This window comes from Gopherus flavomarginatus, chromosome 12, assembly GCF_025201925.1.
Source record: "Gopherus flavomarginatus isolate rGopFla2 chromosome 12, rGopFla2.mat.asm, whole genome shotgun sequence".
In the NCBI taxonomy this organism is placed as follows: domain Eukaryota; kingdom Metazoa; phylum Chordata; order Testudines; family Testudinidae; genus Gopherus; species Gopherus flavomarginatus.
This window is the reverse complement of record NC_066628.1, coordinates 34618664-34638823: the sequence shown is the minus strand read 5'-3', so window position 1 is coordinate 34638823 and position 20160 is coordinate 34618664. Positions and strand designations below refer to the sequence as shown.

Genomic DNA, 20160 nt, shown 5'->3' with positions numbered 1-20160 from the left:
GCAAACTGTAAACCCTGCATATAATGGAAACCACTTCAAGCCAGGGGGTGCAGCAGCACCCCCAGCACCACTAGTTCCAGCACCTATATCAGCACGGGAACTCGAGAGGCCATCTAGTTCAGTCCTCTGCACTGAGGGAGGACCAAGTAAACCTAGACCATCACTGATGGATGTTTGTCCAACCTCCAGTGACAGGGATTCCACAACTTCTCTCGGAAGCCTATTCCAGAGTTTAGCTACCCTTATAGACAGACATCTTTTCCTAATATCTCATTTAAATCTCCCTTGCTGCAGATTAAGCCCCACTATAATTCGCAGATCCTTTTCAGCAGTTCTACCGCCTAGCCAGTTATTCCCCATTTTGTAGTTTTGCATTTTACTTTTCCTTCCTAAGTGAAGTACTTTGCACTTGTCTTTATCGAATTTCATCTTGTTGATTTCAGACTAATTCTCCAATTTGTCTAGGTTGTTTTGAATTCCAGTCCTGATCTCCAAATGACTTGCAATACTTCCCAGCTTGGTGCCATCCTCAAATTTTATAAGCATATTCTCCACTCCATTATCAAGCCATTAATAAAAAATGCTGAATATAATCACAGAAGTGTCGGACTGGAAGGGACCTCAATAGGTAATATAGTCCAGTCCCCTGCACTCAAGGCAGGACTATGTAGTAACTAGACCATTCTTGGCAGGTGTTTGTCTAACCTGTTCTTAAAAACCTCAAATGATGGTGATTCCACAACCTCTCTAGGCAATTTGTTCCAATGCTTAACTACCCTGACAGTTAGAGAGTTTTTCCTAATGTCCAAAGTCCAGCCTAAACCTCCATAGCTTCAATTTAAGACCATTGCTTCTTGTCCTATCCTCAGAGATTAATTTAAACAATTTTTCATTCTCTTCCTTGTAAAAACCTTTTGTGTACTTGAAAACTGAATAGTACCAGACCCAAGACATACCCCTGCAGGAACCCAGTAAATATATCCCTCCAATTTGACAAGGAACCATATCTGCTCTTTGAGTATGGTCTTTCAACCATGCATCTACTAGTAATTTCATCTGCTCCACATTTCCCTAGTTTACTTATGAAAATGTCATTAGGGACTTTGTCAAAAGCCTTACTAAAACCAAGGTATATCATGTCTACGGCTTCCCCCCATCCACTAGGCCAGTAACTCTATCAAAGAAGACCATTACATTGATCTAGCATGATTTGTTCTTGACAAATACAAGTTGGCTATTCCTTATAACCCTATTATCCCTCTAGGTGCTTACAAATTGATTCCTTAATAATTTGTTCTAGTATCTTCACAGGTATTGAAGTTAGGTTTATTAGTCTATAATTCCCTTGGTCCTCTTTTTTAAAATCAGGTACTGAGTTTATCCTTCTGCAGTCCTCTGGAACCTCAAGCATCCTCCATATGTTCTCAAAGATCATCAGTAATGGTTCTGAGATTGCGTCAGCTAGTTCCTTATGTACCCTAGAGTGAATTTAATGAGGCCCTGCCAACTTGCCTATATCTAACTTTTCTAAATATTTTTAAATATGTTCTGTCCTTATTCTGGCTTGTGTTCCTTCCCCCTTGTTACCATTAACTCTGCCTAGCACCTAGTCATTATTAATCTTTTTAGTGAAGACTGAAGCAAAACACACACCACAAACATCTCAGCCTTCTTGAGGTCATCAGTTATTAGCGCTCCTTCACCACTGAGAAGGGCACCTTCGTCTTTCTCTCTCTCCTAATGTATTTAAAGAACCTTTTCTTATTGCCTTTTATATCCCTTGCTGAGTCTCGTTCATTTTGTGACTTAGCCTTTCTGATTTTGTCCCTAAGTGCTTGCACTGTTCTTTTGTACTCATCCTTAGCAATTTGTTCATGTTTCCACTTTTTGTAGGACTCCTTTTTGATTTTCAGGTAAAGCGCTCCTGGTGCAGTCATATTAGCCTCATAGAATTCTTCCTATTCTTTCTTTTGCATCAGGATTGTTTGCTATTGTTCCTTTAACACTGTCTCCTTAAGAAACAGCCAACTCTCCTAAACTCTCTTTTTCCCTTAGATTTTCGTCCCCTGGGAAGTAACCTACCAGTTGTCTGAGTTTGATAACGTCAGCTTTTTCTGTGAAGTCCATTGTCCTTATTCTTCTGCTCTAACTCCTTCCTTTCCTTGGAATCAGGACATCTACCATTTCATAATCACTTTTACCCAAGCTCCCTGCCACCTTCAAATTCACAAAGAATGCACCCGTTAGTCAGAATCAAGACTAAAATGGCTGCCCCCACCTCCCAGTTACTTCTTTCCTTCTGAAAGAAGATCTGTCCCCAAGATATTCCAAGAATTTATCGGACATTTTGTATTTTTCCAACAGATGATTGTTATGTGTCTGACTGGGTGGAGTTGGTGGAGTGGTGCACAAGGCTAATTGATTTGGGGCATAAGGTGCAGAATTGATGGGTGGGGGGTTGAGCACAAAATTAATTGATATAGAGATCTGGTGGCCAAAACTGTGTTTCAATAATAGTCACACACACTGAAAAAAAATCAGAACACAGCCCAAAAAACATTAATTTTCTTTTTAAAAACCATGTGTGTTTTTTTTAGTTTGACTCTTGATTTTTGAATTTTTGGGGCTTGCAACACTGCATTCCCTATACATTAATCTCATCCACCATAACACTCAGCCCCTACTCCCATCCTGAGTCCAACAAAGCCCGGATTTGGTTCCTCTCAAGTCATGCCTCAATGTGCATTCCTTTGTCCAGGGGCTTTTGGGAAGCAGCTGTATAGGGACTTGGTGAGTGATGTGGGAGCTTCCTTATTTGGCCTCCTATAACCTTGGGAGTTGGAATTATTTTGCTGGCAAATCATAGTTTGTTTTGGATGCTTATCTCCACATTCTGCAAACCCTAAATAACTATCTAAGCACTGACAGCTCAGGAGACTTTATAAACACATCGAAATAAATACTGGGAGTTACTTCTGAGCATCAAGAGGAGGACAGAATTCTCCCCACCTAAGCTCTGTTGAATTAAAGACAGTCATAAATCACTGCCCAGCTAGCCCTGGAGAAATGAAAGAGGCTTTGACTATAATCTGGCCTGCAATGTAATACAGCAGAAAGAAGTAGTAGGGATGAGAGTAAGCAGAGACCAGCAGAGGGAATGACAAACATAATTGCTGGAGTCAAAGAGACAGATGAAATTGCAGGTAAGTGCTGGCCAATGAACTTCCAAAAACTTCACAAAGGACATGGAAGTAGTTCAGCTGTTAATACCCCATTCTCAGTATAAACTGCAGGAGTACACACGCTGCTAGAACATGTTACTTTCAATTGGGTGAATGAATAGCACTGCTGATGAGTAGGTCAAGTAGAGCTGTAAAAGGCATAGCTAAATAAACAATAAATGTTAACCAGCGCTTCGTCATTGAGACACCATTGCTGCATAACCTTCTATACAGCTTTGACACTTAAAAATTGTGCTAAAAATGGGAAGTCTGCCAGCTCTTCAGGACTGCAGCCAGCACAGTAAATGGCAGTTGTAGTATCTTGTCTGACTCGCTGGCATGTTGCTTTGTGGCATGTTCACACACACATCATGGAAAGGAAAGGAAACCTGGAAAAGACAACAGGGCTCACCATGAGAGACTGGGGGGCTAAGAGGGCTGGATCGAAACCAGCCAGAGATGGTGTGGAATAATATCACACCAGGGACAGCCCAGCTGCACTGACATTCCCTACCCTTCCATTTTCCAGTACAAGTCTATAACCAGCATGCACATGTGCTTCCTCTGCCCAGTTTACAACACCTCAAACACTCTGAAAACACCCCCTTTGAACAGGGAGGACGTTTGGAGAGCAATATCAACATGAGGGTTATGTTGCCAGGGCCTACTCGGTAATAGGAACTTCTATTCTGGGGCTATTTTCCCCCTTATTGTTTTCGTATCCGCACAGCACCAGCTAACCATCAAGCAGCAGCAATCAGAGCACCAGCCGCAGGATACAGAACAACAGATAGCAAGACAGTTAAGATGAGCACACAGTAAGCTGGAGATATGAATGTGGGGAGGAAGACAATGTCAGGTGCAGCCAGGCGGGGCCGGAGCTGCTGGTCTCTTGAGTGTCCTGCCATTAAGAAGTGTTTGCAACAAAACTCTGGTATATAGGTGAATTCTGATTAACCAAAACCAAAGATCAGGAACTTCCCCAGGTCCTGTACTTTCCGATTTACAATTTAAAGACAGCTGTCTATAGTAAGAATAAATCCATCACTTCTCTTCGAGCAGAAAAGAAGTGAGAAGAGAGTCCTCCAGGATCCTCAGCCACCAAATGCTTTCCTCAGTCACTTTGCCCCATGTCCAGGCTTGGAAACAGTCTGTAAACATGTATGCATCACACCTTTCTGAAGCATATTTTTAAAAAGTAAGTCTCTAGGTATTATGATTGCAAAGAAAACCTCAGACATATTACCTGGTTAACTGATGTAGCGATGAATCTGCAGAGATCCTGAGATAAAAGCTTGGAGAGCTGAAGTGCCCCATTCATCTCAGTGAGGGGTTAACTCAGAGATCCTGTGATGGTCATTTAAGTGTCAGCAGCGTTAGTTATTTCATTTCTCACGTAAAAAGGAGCGGAAGAGTCACAGATTTCCATGGTTTACTGTGAGTGATAGCCCATGTTGGTGCCACAAGTGGGACGCATTTGGGAGATGCCATCACTCCTTAACTTCCCCCTGGCTTAATATGGAGTCAAGCCTATGGAGCCTAGCAGAGCCCGTGGGCATGTTCAATCTCTGCTGAGGAGGAGCAAAGCTCAAGGAACGCAGTGGAGCTAAGCCGTGCACACAGTCATATTTTTAACATCTGCACACTCTACTGTGTGCAACATCTCATTGCAATGACTCCCAAGGGTAGAGCTTATTTTGGGAGTGCAGCATCACCACCATTTTTCTCCAATCTGATCCTTGCCCTGTGGTCACATTACAGTGACCTTCTCTCTAAGGAAGGCTTAAAGTAGCTCTTTCCAGTCAATATTACTTCATGTGCCTACCAGAGACGGTGCTCTGCAGGTGGGGAGTTACTAAGCTTGCCAACCCCCCCCCCAGTTATCTGATTCATTCTTTGAGGGTCCCAATCCTGATTATCCATATGACCTGGGGGACATGTGAAATACTCAGCTGAATGTTTCAGACATCCCCCAAGTCCTGTGGATAATCAGGGTAGGGGTCCTTAAAGAAGGAACTCAAGGAAACTACAAAAATCAAATGCTTGCCTCAGGCAGAATCCAGCAACAGGTTCTGATGCACTTAAGTTTCACATACTTTGACACAGGGGCAATTCATGTTTTATGCGATTCATTCTGCCAGCAAAGCCCATCCCACGAAAGAATTGCTTTACAAGCAAACAAGAACAAAAATAGCAAAGAATCCTGTGGCACCTTATAGACTAACAGACTTTTTGGAGCATGAGCTTTCGTGGGTGAATACAAAAGAACAAAAATGTTAGGAACATTGTACTGGAACTCAGGATCCCAAATGCCAGTTCTGAGAGGGGAATACCAGCATTACAGACATAATCTGGAAGGGTTGAGGAGGTCAGAGTCTGGCTTTGGCAAGCCTGCAGCAATTTGGATCTAGGTTACATTTTATCTGAACCAAAATTTGTGGGAATTCCAATAAACATTTTATCTTTGGGGCCCCTCTAAAGAAATGGAAGTTAGAAAGACCTATTGGATCATATTTTCTATAGCCTGCTGCCATGGGCGGCTCTAGGCACCAGCAAATCAAGCAGGTGCTTGGGGTGGCAAATTACCAGGGGCAGCATAATTCTGGGGCCCCAGCTCCGACCTGAGGCAGTGTCCTGGGCTGGATGCTGACCGTGCTGTTGTTCTCTGACCGGGTGCGGCCGGGGCTGTGCATCAGGGTAGGGGTAGCCGGCTCAGTGGGGAGCATGTCCCTACCGCTCTCCCACGGGCAGCGGCCAGCCCCCCTCAGGCAGGAGCCAGCAGCGCGGCCCTGCCCCGGTGGCGGAGTGCAGGGGGTGGCGGTGGAACATGGCAGACAGGCGGGCCGCTTCTCCAGCACCGGCTGCGGCCTCCTCCTCCCCCCTGCGCTGCCTCCTGCCCGGGGAGGGGAGCGGCAGCGCAGGCTGAGCCGAACTCGTGCCGCTGCACAGGCTGAGTCTGCGGCTGACTCGCAGGGGTCTCAGGGAGCGGGAGGCCCGGGCATGCTGCGCTGTGATCACGAGCCGCTGGCTGCTCTGCCCCGGGCCCCGGCAGCCGAACCCCACAGCCAATCCAGCTCGCTCTGTGGGACAGCTACAGTCGGTGCCTCCCGCCCGGCTGGCTCTGTCCCCGGCCACGCCGTGGGTGACCGCCTGGGACTCTGGGGTGTTGCTGAGGCCGCCCCAAGCCAGGCTCCCTGGGGTATGCTGTCCCTCCAGCAACAGGGGCCCTAGGCCAGTGTGGGAGCCAAGCTGCAGCCATGCTCTCAGAGTCTCCTCCCCTCCCCACGCTGCATAGCAAGACGTGGGACTGTGGGCAAGGCTGCTACAGCCATTTCAGACTGGATTGGCACTGGGGGAGCGGAGGTGATTGTGCCCTGGCTGGAGAGACCGGGCAACCTCCTCTCTCCCCACCACCAACACCCGCTGCTTGCTCCTGCCGGCATGGAGCTGCGATGCCCAGCTCCGGGGGGCAGCGCTAAGCCCCAGGCGTGCTCGCGGGGAAGGAGAAACAGGAGGCAGAGCTGGTCGGTGTCTCCCACGCAGCTCCAGGCCCCTCTGGCTACTCGGCAGCAAGAGCCAGGCTGGGTAGCTCCCCAGCAGCGTGACTTGGTCCGACCCGCAAGGAGCCCAGTGGGTGGCCACATTTTTTTTGCTTGGGACGGCAAAAAACCTAGAGCTGGCCCTGCCTGCCGCTGCAGAACTGGATTATCAAGTACTTTGTCTAATTCAGTCTTATACATCCCAAATTATGGGGTTTCCACCAGTTCCTTTGAAGGACTATTCCAGTCTTGCTGTTAGTAATGTTTATAGGTACAACAGAACACATTTTTCAGGAAGATGAACCCAGGAAGGGAAGGGAAGAACAACGGCAATGGTATCCTGAAATGCTACCCAGCCAGCAGTTCCAGAAAGGAAATGAAGAGGAATAACATAGCAACAAATTAATGAAAAATGTACGTGAATGGATTACCCGAGGGGTAGACAACCTATGGCACGGGTGCCGAAGGCGGCACGTGAGCTGATTTTCAGTGGCACTCACACTGCCTAGGTCCTGCCCACCGGTCTGGGGGGCTTTGCATTTTATTTTAATTTTAAATGCTTCTTAAACATTTTAAAAATCATATTTACTTTACATACAACAGTAGTGTAGTTATATATTATAGACGTATAGAAAGAGACCTTCTAAAAAGTTTAAAATGTATTATCGGCACACGAAACCTTAAATCAGAGTGAATAAACGAAGACTCAGCACATCACTTCTGAAAGGTTGCTGACCCCTGGATTACCCAAATAAGAATTTGTCCAGGATGCCAGATCAAATACATCTATCTCTTGCAAAAAATGACATTTTGGCATCGTTTATGATCCCACGTGGACAGGGCCTGGATTTACTTCTCAACTGAACTACTGCTGTGCTTAACGGTCAAATCTGCTGAAGCTCTAATAACCAGTTCATGGTGACTGCTTTTTCATTCATTTCTAAAAATCTTACAGATGCTTCTCCCTCCATTCTCTCACACACACTTTCCTTTCCCTGTCCCTGACTCCTCCAAAAGTAACCCCTCTAAAACTTCTACAGTGCAATCACAGCCAATAGTGCTGGAAAAAGGAGTCAGGGGAGTAAAAGGCTAAAATGTGGCAGAATGGGATTTTCCCTCCCAAATAATTACAGAATCAAATATTCATGAGCAGCAGGTATATTGCTGTATTATCTGCACACTCCTACATCTGCACTCCTGTGTTTTTAAGGCACTGATTGATGCAGTTTCATATGAGACAGAGACAGACGGAAGAAAGTTTTCAGTTTTCTTACCATCCCTGTATTATGTAAAAATCATCTCTCCTCTCCCTTTGTCACAGCTAATTTAGATGCAAAGCAAGCTCCTCTGATGGAGTGACTCAAAGCACTAGGAACAGTGCAGGATGGATTATTATTGCTGCTTCTCCAATTTCGAGGGAACTCAGGAGCTTGTGATTACTGAAGTAACAAGTCCCCCCTCTCCATCCCCCACCACAAATTCCTTATGAACCACAAATAGCTTGCAGCAAGGCCTCCTGGAAAGAATTTCATTTACATACACCCTATTACAAGGACTGGCCACATCCTGGCTTAGGCAGAGTGTTTGATAAAGAGATACCACACAAATGGCAAGTCTGAGCATTAATGATATGGGATGGTGGGGGGAAGAGGGAGGGTTGAATCTCTGTGCGCTTAGCTACAATGTGGTGGTGGGGAGAGTGGGGAGTTGGAAGGGAGAGAGAGGGAGAAAACATGTATGAAAAGAGTTGTCCTCATTCTGCTCAGCACAGCAACATGAAAGTTCACACAATGAGCAACATGCTGCACACAAACTGTTAATTGGATTTCTGAGCCTTCTACTGTCAGTGATCGAACTATTAAAATGTGACTTCCTTTGTAATCCCACCATGATGGGAGAGGAGTATCCAATAGAGCTGAAGGTGGGATCTATTATTTTTACTTAAAGCACCTGTATTTGTTTCATTTTTCCGGGGATGTTGTTTTGTTTTTTTTAAACTGCCCACACAGTCATTTATGGAGCCTAAATCAGGAAAGATCTAGTCTTCTTGAAGCACCTTCCAGTTCCTGAATGGACTAGGTCTCACTATCTAGGTGGCTTTATGCAATAAAGATGACAATGAAAATGTAAACACAAATACAAATATTGAAGTATCTAACTCTGCTGAGGTTTACGCAATTCCTTCTGTTTTGGGCTTTATTTGGGTTCTTGCAGAAGCCAGTTGTGCAAATCTGCAGGAGACTGGAAAGCGGGTTCCCTGCCGTATTTGATTTCACAATCAGAAGGATCTCCATTTTTGAAAGTTGAGTTATTTTACTGGAAGGTTAAGAGCCAAGTGGTCTTTTTCTTCTTACTAAGTCATTTGAGTGACACACATTCTGTGGTGATGGAAAGATGTGCCTAAATTTTCAAAAGTGACCAGAGATGTTAGGTGCTCAATTTCAGCCATGTCCAATTTCAGCCACTTAAAAGTAGCCTTGTTTTTCTGAAAGCGGTGAGTGTCTGCCTTCTGAAAATCAGGCTCCTTCAAGGTGTCAAGTTGGGCATTCAGAAACTGATGGACTCAAAATTACTAGTCATTTTTGAAAATGTCGGCCAGAGATTTTAAAAAGGGACAAAAGTAAGAGCGTAATTGGAAAAGGGCCTCCGAAAAGCTGACCTCAGCATCATGGTCCATTTTCAACAGAAAGCTCTGAAACAAAACTTTCCAAGACAGTTTATAGAGTTCTGAACTCTGTGCTGAGGAATCAGCACTTTTGAACTTGTGTACTCTAGAAGCCCTTCATTGAGCAAAATAGGTGTGTCTCAAGCCTCTAATAAAACAAGCATTCCTTGTGATAGCGATGGGCAATCTCAGAGTAAAACAACTGACACAAACTGTTGTACAGAACTTCAAGCTGAAATGCAAAGATCTCACTCCTCTCCCATCTGGTAGAGATGCAAACTGACCAAGTGTTATCTGGGAATCTAGGTCACCAGACAGAAGCCTTTGCCTTTTTCCCCCCACCCTTTTCCTCCCCACAGGTCTGAATTTTTTAAATCATGACTTTTATTAAATCCCAGTATGGTGCAGATCACAGCTATAATTTTTCTCTCTCCCCAACTTCCCACCACAAATCCATTCTAAGGAGTGACATTTGCAAAGTGTATTTTCACGGCCCTCCATAATCCCTTCAGAATATTAAGACTGCATTACTTTGTCTTTGGTTACATTAACTTCAATTTTCCTTATGAGTAAGTATTTGGCTAAAAATTAATATAGTGAAGTTGAAAAGAATCTTATGATAGGAAAAGACTAATTTCATCTCTGGCTGCTCAGATACCAGAGTACACTGGGGTTAATGTAATTAACTTACAATTTTAGCCTGGGTTGTGTACATACACTGAATTTCCCTGCTGGAAACAAGATTAGATTTTATTACACTATATATCCTGGTTATCTTCACCATGCCTCCAATATTACTTCCCTCAATGACTTCAAGGCTCTCTGCTGCAATGAAAATGCAGAACCATCTGGTACTGAGCCCATGCAGTTTATTTAAGGATTTAATTAAATGCTCTAAATGGTGAGCTTCTACGAATTAACATTTTAAATGTGACTTATTGCAGGTTTAATATTGTCTTAATGCCAACCTGGGAAACTCCATAGCCAAGTTGTTGACGTTTAAATTGAATTCATCTGGGTGGCTCCAGGGGGACTCATTAATTAATCTAAACAACTAATGGGGATTGGTTCTGACTTTTGATGAAGATTATTTACAGAGACAATTTGCAGTGAATAAAGAGTCACAGTAGGCAAGTGTTTAATTGAATTTTTGAAAAAGGGACCTCATTGTCTTCAATATCAGGGATGCATCTTGTGAGTAAGCTTTGAAATACATTGAAAAGGGACGATTGCTTGAAGCTTTCCTAGCTCAAGCTAACAACAAAGAGAATGGGTAATTACATTTGCCTGTGTAATTTGCAGCTTGTAAGGGGACAACAAGTCTGCCTTGCTCATAGTTTACACAGAAACTAAAGGAAACTTTGTGTGGCATCAAGAGCAGGTTTCTCTACTTGTTTTTACTTTGAATAGAAGAATGCAGGATTTTCCATCTAAACACCAGTTGGTAGAACTAGGGTCAAATTCTCCTCTCATTTATACCAGTATAAATCCAGAGAAACTCTAATGAAGTCAGAGGATTTACTCTGATTTGACAACAGTGCAATCGAGAGAAAAAAATTGCCCGCTGTCTCTATTCTGTTCTACTGTGCACAAATGGAAATCAGCCCTCTGCAGCTCATATTGCACCATCAGCCTGCCAGGGATTGACATCTTGCAACATGGTTATTTTTCAGTGAAGTACAGTACCAAAATAGCACCCATCTCTCTGTCTATTGATTTACAGCCATCAAAGCACTTAATCTATTATCTTAAATACTGCATCTTTCAGATTTTCATTGATTTTTATTTTTCACTATTTTAAGGTAAATATTTTTATTCCAGTAGCACTTAGAGACTTCAACCAAGATGGGAGTGGTGCTGTGCTAGGCATTGAGCATACACATAGTAAGACACAGTCCCTATCCCAAAGAGCTTGCAACGTTAACTTTTAATATTAACCTACAACCACACTTAACTTTAAGCATATTAATAAACTCATTGTCTTTAAAGAGAATATTCACATGTTTACAGTTAAGCACATGTGTACACATTTGCAGGACAGTATTCTAATTAGGCAAGATGGACATTTTTAAGTTTCTAGAAATTTATTTAATTGTTAAGGATGCTTCAGTAACTAAGTAATATAAATGAGGTGTATGCAGCTATTAATCTGTGTTCAATGTTTGCATTTGTAAGAATTCCACCTCTGTACAGAGAACACACCCATTTTATTCCCAGTGGTGCTATCGGCTATTCCATATGAGACAGACACACATACACACACATGTTGTGCACTCTCCCGGAGACTTTACTTCTGTTCTTTCTTGTAGCTGGTTTTCCTTAATCTAAAATAAAAGTAATTCAGATTCCATGGTTTAATTTAATCCAGGACTTCAAAAGGTATTTTTCAGGTGGTGGTTCCATCCCATGGATGTCTATTCACTCAGAACAGGACTTAGACCTCCAACTCATCTCACAGAGGACTCCTAAAAGCCTTTAGATCTTGGGTAATGACTTTGGGTCACTTCTGATTTTGTCTGTTTGTGAGTCCATCCAAACATCCAACGCTTAACTAAATATTTTATTTCTGACTGTGAAGACTAACAACATACAAATGAGTGGCATGGTGATACATTAAGCCCATTTTGGCTAGGATCTTGCCCCTGCTAAGGCCCTTTTGTGATGTTCTGGCTGCCTAAACAGGCTATAAAGTTGGCTCAATCACCCAGTTGAGAACTCCCTGCCTCTGCACCTCACCTTGTGTCACAACTCTTGGCATCATGAACACTGTTGTGACTCAATGGTCCCTACCTGGTTTAATAGTCCCTTTGGGACTATTATCAGCCAGCACAAGTTAGAGCAAATCCTAGGCTGCTTTATGTTGCTTCAGAGGCCGGAGTGACCCTCAGTCACCTCTAGGCTTGTGTGTGTGTATGTGTGTCTGTGTGTACATGTACTATATAAAGCTGTCTGTTCCCCAGCATGTTCAGGTCTGCACTGATAGGAGCTCAGCCGGACCCAAGTACCAAGCCCATTCTCTTCTCTGATTTCTCTCTACTTACGATTTACATTTTAATTTTTGATAATATAAGAATCTGTCTTGTCTGAAACTAAGAGCTTCCCAACTTCATTTCTTTACATGGCTGGGCACAACCAGAATGCTAATGCAGAAGGGAATTGAGGGGGAGGATACAGTAAGAAGATGTACATAGCCATTAAGTCAAGGAGACTAAAGTATCCAGTCCCGATCGGCTCTGTTGGATACTGTCTAGAGCATTGCCAATGGCTCTGTTACCTAGAGAGGAGCTCTTTTATGCAAACACATCCAGTAACAGCTTTTGTGGATCTGACAGACAGAGTGGTTAAAAATTATACATTCAGTGGGTATCCTGTAGAGAGATATTGTACAGCACATCTGAAGAGGGGAGGTGGAAACTCAGAAAGAAATTTTGAATTGTCTGAAGGGAAAAGGCTCTCAGTCAGACAGGATGGATCCTAAAGGCAGATCAACCAGTACTGCAGGAGTATTGCCAATGTTATTCCTTCCTACCTTCTCTGGGAAATTGAAGAGGAAATTCACTTATACGAAAGTAGACCAGAGTCAGGGGGAAGATAAATCCCAAAAGAGGGAAGCGATGAGAGCCAGAGACTTAATGTAGATAACAGGATGGTCAAAGAGCAGTGCTTTCTGATGGAGTGAAGATCTCAGAATACATAATCTCTCCTATCCTTTTGGTAGCTAATAGGTTAACTTCCCCAGGCATCTCTTTAAGTGATGTGGCTAAAGGTTAATTTTTATTTTCTGTAATACCTCTCTTTCTTAGATTAACTTGATGTTAAAAACGTTAGGTGTTTAAGAAACCAAAAGATAGCTTGCTATAGCTAATTTATTTGAAAGGAAAGGGTCCATTTTGACAATTTCCGAAATAAAGTTATTTCCATCTTCTAAAGAGAGGTAGGTAATTCACTCATAGGTTACAGCCTATTACCTGGCCCTGGGCAAAAGGAAGGGCTGAGGTTTCTGCCCTAAGGGGTTCCATTAGGCCCTGGAGCTACACAAGGACTTGAAAGTAGAGTAACAGATAGTGTTACAGGTAAAATCAAACAACAGGCAAGTTATCATCTTACCTTTCCTTTAAAGAATTGCACATCCTCGTGCAGAACCCAAATAAACAGAGCAACTGCTAAATGATAGTAGGGCTTATATTTTCGGTATTTTTCTTTGCTTGTGTTTGACCACGACTGCCATCAGCAGGAAATTAGAATCGTTTTTATTTTTTCCCCATTGATTCACCTGCTTCTGCTGTTTATTCTGTACCTGAAGTCAACATAATCCTGTTCATCCTGTCACAACTGTGGAATTGCCCCATTTCAGCACCGTTGGTCTTTCCAAAGCATAAGTGCCTGAAGTTCACTCAAACAGTGCTACCTCCTTCATTGTATCATGGGAGAATGTGGGTGAGTGCAGGCAACCCTGCATAATTTGTATTTAAAGACATGTTTTAAAAATCTGCTAGAACCTCTGAGTGAAATTTGCCTCACTCTCTGAAGTGACATTTCTGTGATCCAAGAATCTAGTGTTTTAGAATTAAAAGAAGATGCATGAGAAAATAATGAAGTTTAATGTCTGGATTCAGTCTTCTGGGGAAGAACATTGTAACCAATAGGCCATGCCCACATCTTACCACCTCTTCCTTCACAATATTTTCAAGATCTGTCCCTTCCTCTCTATCCCAACAGTTATACTCCTGATTAGCTCCTATTTCAATTATTGAAACGTACCCACTGCTGGCCTTCCAAATACCCACATTACCCCCTCCAGTCTACCCAAAATACAACCAACATAACTATCTTGCTTGCCTATTGGTCTGACCACATCTGTGTGAGTCTCTCCCCTAGCTCCTTCTCCTCCACTACATCAAGCTTCAACTTCAGATCCTCACTTACAAAGCTCTCCGTAACTCAGCCCCAACTGACACCTCCCATTTAATTGCTTCTCTTATTATCTCAGCCTCCAAATTCACAGTGATATCAACCTCAAAGCCTAAATTGTGTGTTTGTCCCTCAGCCATGCTACCCTCATGCACAGAATGCTGTCCCGTTACAGGTCCTCCAAACCATCACACTCTCATGAAACTGATCTCTTCCACGGTGCCCACAAGAATAGAGTCACTAATAATAATTAGGTATTAAACTACCTGTGCCACCAAGATCACCAGCTGAGCCAAATAGCTAGCAAACTTACTATGTGCTGTAACCTTTGCTACCTACATTTGTCACATGTCAGTTTGGACCATATGGGGGGCAGAGACTATGCCTTTCTGTTTTGTCTGTAAAATGCCTGGCACACTTTTGAGCACAGTAGAAATAATACTAAAATAGCCCTGTGACATGAGTGGCCCACTGATTTCCCTTGAACTCTGTCCAACCTGATTCCACAACCTTTGGCCAAGGAAGCAGCTTCCTTTCCCCAGGAGAAATTCCCACTCCCTGCAAGCTTGAGTTGGATCCAGAAAAGGAAAAGGATAATGCAGTAGATAGTAGGGATGCTCAAGATGGGCATATTATTTACATCTCATCTATTCCTGCCTGCAGAGTTGGTAGATTTTATATTTTGCTCTGAGCACCTGTCTACTTAATTATGGGACCCCTATCCTTCCTGCAGCTAATTTGTGCAGACTCTATTAGAATCCTTCATCTGGCCTCTACCGATTTCTGCTAGTCCCTGTTGGGTCAGCTGGAGGGCCAGTAACTCCAGGGGCCAGTACACCAATAGGCTTATTGCTCTGTTCTAAAACCCAGTTGCCAAGTGGAAACTGTAAGAACCAGCTGAAGGTTTTTCACTGTAGTATCCACTAGAGGTAGGTTTATATGTCTCAGAAGACCACATAGCTGGTTGCTTGGCTAGGGCCTGTAAGGCTCTGCTTCCTATTTCACATGAATAGCATCTTACTCGGTAAGTACACCCACTGATGTTATGGAACTACTTGCAGAGGGAGGTTCCACTCATCACTAGTGAAGGTTCCAGAATCTGGACCTTACTTTGTAATTCTAGTCTCTTAAATCTCTCATAAATTAAAGATCGTCATTACATTTAACAAAACCCGCTCCAGCTATGCGTGAAAATGGGATGCTCACTGAGAGGATTAAACCAACCATCCAACCAAAACCCCACAGTTGCAATAAAAACATAGGCCTCACCACAACTTTGCCTGTAGATGGAGGCCTCATTAATATTCATAAAACCAACACTAGAGAGAAACTTGAAGAGCTGACAGCTATTGGGGAGTCTTGCCCTGATAAGAGAAAATGAATCATGGGGCTGCGCATCAGAAATGATTGACTGGTGGCTTTCTCAACAGAGCTTGAGTGCTACAGCAAGTCCACATTTACAATGAACACAATATGGCTGGCACTGTCAAATCCTTGCTCATGCTTGTGAGTCTTACTCGCACAGTAATCTCATTGATTACAAGTGTTCCAGGATCAGCCCCTATTTCAACACTCATTTCTGATATTTGATGCATTCTCATTTAAAGTGCCATACTACTGTATAGAGCAGGGGTAGGCAACCTAATGCATGTGTGCCGAAGGTGGCAAGTGAGCTGATTTTCAGTGGCACTCCCACTGCCCAGGTCCTGGCCACCAGTCCGGGGGGCTCTGCATTTTAATTTAATTTTAAATGAAGCTTCTTAAACTTTTTAAAAATGTTATTTACTTTACATAAAACAATAGTTTAGTTATATATTATATATTTATAGAAAGAGAGCTTCTAAAAATGTTAAAATGTATTACTGGCATGCAAAACCTTAAATTAGAGTGACTAAATGAAGACTCGGCACACCACTTCTGAAAGGTTGCCGACCCCTGGTATAGAGGATGCCTTATAAGGTATCCCAGACATACTTGTCAGAGATGCCACTTTTCTCACTTTTAGTGACATTTTAATAGTTGTTATTATTGTATGAATCATCTCTTCAGTAACCTGGGTGCAGCCAGTGGACTTTAAAAATACATCTATCACAGTGGTCCCCAATGCAGGACATTTATGTGCGCCTGCCTACTGACAAGGCAGCACTTCTGCTGGACAACCTGCCACCGAGAAGCGTGGCTGCAGGACAACCAGCCGCTGAGAAGCGGCAACGCCAACAAGCATCGCTGCCGAAATGCTGCTGCTTCTCGGCAGCATTTTGGCGGTGACACTTTTCGATGAAGCCACTTCTCGGCAGTTGGTTGTCCGGTGCCCACCACACTCTTCTGGGAACATGAATATGCTATTGCAACAGAAAGGCTGGGCACCACTGATCTATCATATCCTATGTCTGCAAAATGTATAGAGATGGGACCTAGCTACAAAGTAGACACTGGATCTGAACTTTCACAAACTCCTGTGATGTTTTGTTTTCTGGGTTTTAATTCAGGCCATTATAAAAGATACTCAGAAAGTGCCAGCCACAAAATTCCTATCTAGCTCAAGATCCAAATTTCAAAGTGTTAGGATTTTCAGATCCAGGATTCTGATTCAGGCCCATCTCTCTGTAGGATTTATATATTTGGAATATAGTCAGAGATGGAGTCCATCGAGGATGTTTTTTAAAATTAAACCTTGACCAAAGCTGCTCACATTTCAAGACTCAGGTGTTATAGCTCCTCTCTTTTACATTGGGTACCAGCATATTGCTGCTATAGCATGGTCAACTTTTAAAAATATATAATATATATTTTAAATGCTTAGCTCCAAGCATGGTATGTTGTACCAGGACCATTCATTAGGAACATTCAGCTAACTTGGGAACATTCAATATGTATGAGGTAAAATGATGTACGCAAACAAAACCCAACTAAAAATCTCTCATATTAAAATTCCCAGCTTTCTGGAATAAATTTTAATTGTCACAGAGTTTAGCAATGTAAAAATGTTCCATTACTGTGCAAATTCTGTCATGCTAACAACAAGGAGTCTGGTCGCACCTTAAAGACTAACAGATATATTTGGGCATAAACTGAAGTGGTTTTTTACCCATGCAAGCTTATGTCCAAATAAATCTGTTAGTCTTTAAGGTGCCACCGGACTCCTTGTTGTTTTTGTGGATACAGACTAACATGGCTACCCCCGATTCTGTCATGTTAAGTTATTAGTAAACTTCATCTAAAAATGCTCAATTAAACTGTGATAATCTTGCTGTGAGAGGCTACTTTATCTGAAGGCCATTCACACAAAAATAGATGTAGAGAAACAATTTTTTCTGGGATGGTTCAAGGACTTCCTAGGGACACACAATTGTTCAGTTTCTGCAAATTTTTAGTTAATGTGTAAAAATTGATTCAACAATGTGTTTTCTTTTTTCTTACTTGTATCTTCTCTTACACTCTCATATTGGCAAAAAATATTGTCATGCTGAAATACTGTATGACATCTCTACCACTTTTGTAATAGTTTAGATTAAATGTATCATTCCATATCCAGTATGTGATTTAAATATAGCAATACAAATAGAAAGTTCAGCAATAAATTTTTTCAAACAAATATTCACAGATAGTTTATTGGTATTGTTTGCCCAGCTCTAAGAATTAGCCACAGACAACACAACTGAACAGCTTTTAAAAAAAACCACTTCCTTTCCGCTTCAAAGAAAACAACAGCATTTGAAAGAGAAGCCCTAGCCTTAATGCTTTGCTATGAACCAATGGAATTCCATCATTGAAAGACCCAGCCATCCTCTGAGACCCTTGCAAACCCCAAGAGGACTGACTTATAAATTTGTCATTTTTCAGTTCATCCGTTTAACAAACTGTCTTATTCCTGGAGTTTAAATTGTTCTATTAGTTGCCATCAATCTAGGATACTCATATGTCCCCTCTCCCTGAACTCCCAATACCTTAGTATTTGAGTGCCTCAGTGTTTTTAATGTAGTTGTCCCCACAATACTCCTCTGAGATAGTCCTTCCCTATTACCCCCATTTTACAGATGGGAAACTGAGGCACAAAGGCCTGGATCCTACCTCCTGGAGCCTGGTGGCCTAGGCGCCTAAGTCATCTCTTGTGAGAATGAGATAGGTGAATGCCTCATTCCATATAAAATGTCTAAAGGAAGAGACAGTATTAGCCCAGTGATTACAGCACTTACATGGAATGCGGGAGACCTTGGTTCAATTCCCCCCTCAGCCTAATGGGGGAGAAAAGTTTTGAACAGGGATGCTTTAACAGAGCTATGGAATATTATGATGTGGGGCTCCCTAAGTTCTCCTCTTGAAGCTGTTCCACTGGGTAGAATAACAAAAGAGTGATTGGAGCAGAGGGACTGGAGCGTGGGTATCTCACCTCCCAAGTGGGTGCTGTAACCACAGCACTCGAGTGTCTCTCTCTTGCTCTCTGGCCCAATGACTGCCAGATCAGGCCCTGCAGGCAAGATAGACACTCCTCCACCTCACTTTCCCCAGTTCATGGATCACACAGGGGTTCAGGTGGAAGACAGGTGTTCAGATGCACAGAGTGAGGCAGCAGTGTGCATGCCTCACTGCAGAAATGTAGGCACTGAGTAATTTTGACTTAGGCACAGAGTTAGTTTAGGTGGCAGCCACACAGGGGCTTTGTGGATTCATAGATCTGGGCTAGAGAGTCAACAGTATATGACTATCCAAACTTACACAAGGAGTCTTTGGCAAAACAGAGGATCAAGCATGCATCTCCCAAATTCCAGAGTAGCACCCTAAACTCTTGGTCATTCTTTCTCCCTTACCACAACTTGCAGAGACTATGAAGGGAAAACTTCTTTTAAACCTTTCTGTGCCTCTCGTCTTATGCAACCCACAAAATGAAGTAGTATATTTTTTTAAATATGGTGCTAATCAGCCCTTGGGTTGGGAAAACAGATGTCACAATTTCCATTTTGATTAAATAAAGCTATGAGACTGACCTTCTCTTTCTCTCCAAGATCTTGATTGTCTTTGGTTTTAAATTCACAAGCAGCATCCATGTCCTGGAAAAAAAATATATTGAATATGCATTATTTTCAAGTTTATATCCATGCTCCTAGTAATAAAAGACTGAATAGTGAATATTAAGTTGGCTGCAATTTTGAAGTGATTGTTTCCTGTAGAATCCAGTAACTCAAGTGGAACAGAGCTCAATAACACAGCAAATAATCCTTCCAGTCCTGCAATACCTCTATTGGCTCACATTAAAGAGGGCTGATTAGAATGGGTTAAAACAAAAAAATGGGATGGGAGAATTTCATTATCCACCCCAACCCCAATTTTCCCCTCTTTTCTGAAACTTCAAAAATTTTAAATTCTGAAATTTGGAAAATTTCAACCAAGTCAGTAGCTGCTCAAAAACAAGGACAGATTTTGTGAGAACTTTGTCAGATTCTGTTTCAGATTTTGAAATTTTATCAATATTTGAAAAATTTGACCAGCTCTAATAATAACAAAACATATTTAGCAATTCTATAGCACCTATTAACCAAGGCTTTCTAATCACTTTTTAAAAATGCCATTTTCACACCATTCCTGTAGGGAAGATACTATTATACAATTTTACAGATGGGAAGACTGAGGCACAGAGAGACAATATTTCCAAATTCACATAGAAGTCAGCAGCAAAATCAGAAAGCAGTACCCAGAAATCTGAGCTTCCAATCTCCTGCTCTCATTAACCATTATCAATTTTGAGACCTTTGCAGAAGAAAAAACGTTTCTCAACAGCTGCATTTCATAGTTCTCTAGCTTTTGGGAGACTAAGGCCCAGATTTTG

At 42.5% G+C, this 20160-nt stretch overlaps 1 protein-coding gene across 4 annotated transcripts in view; it reads right to left on the bottom strand.

Annotated features, from left to right (window-relative positions):
• Positions 1 to 20160, bottom strand: part of TNRC6C (trinucleotide repeat containing adaptor 6C) — a 573800-nt gene that overhangs the window by 520468 nt on the left and 33172 nt on the right. For all 4 annotated transcript variants that reach the window (XM_050919200.1, XM_050919201.1, XM_050919202.1 and 1 more), the window contains exon 2: positions 19322 to 19384. In XM_050919200.1, the coding sequence (XP_050775157.1) occupies positions 19322 to 19384 (63 nt within the window). The remainder of the gene's footprint in view (positions 1 to 19321; positions 19385 to 20160) is intronic.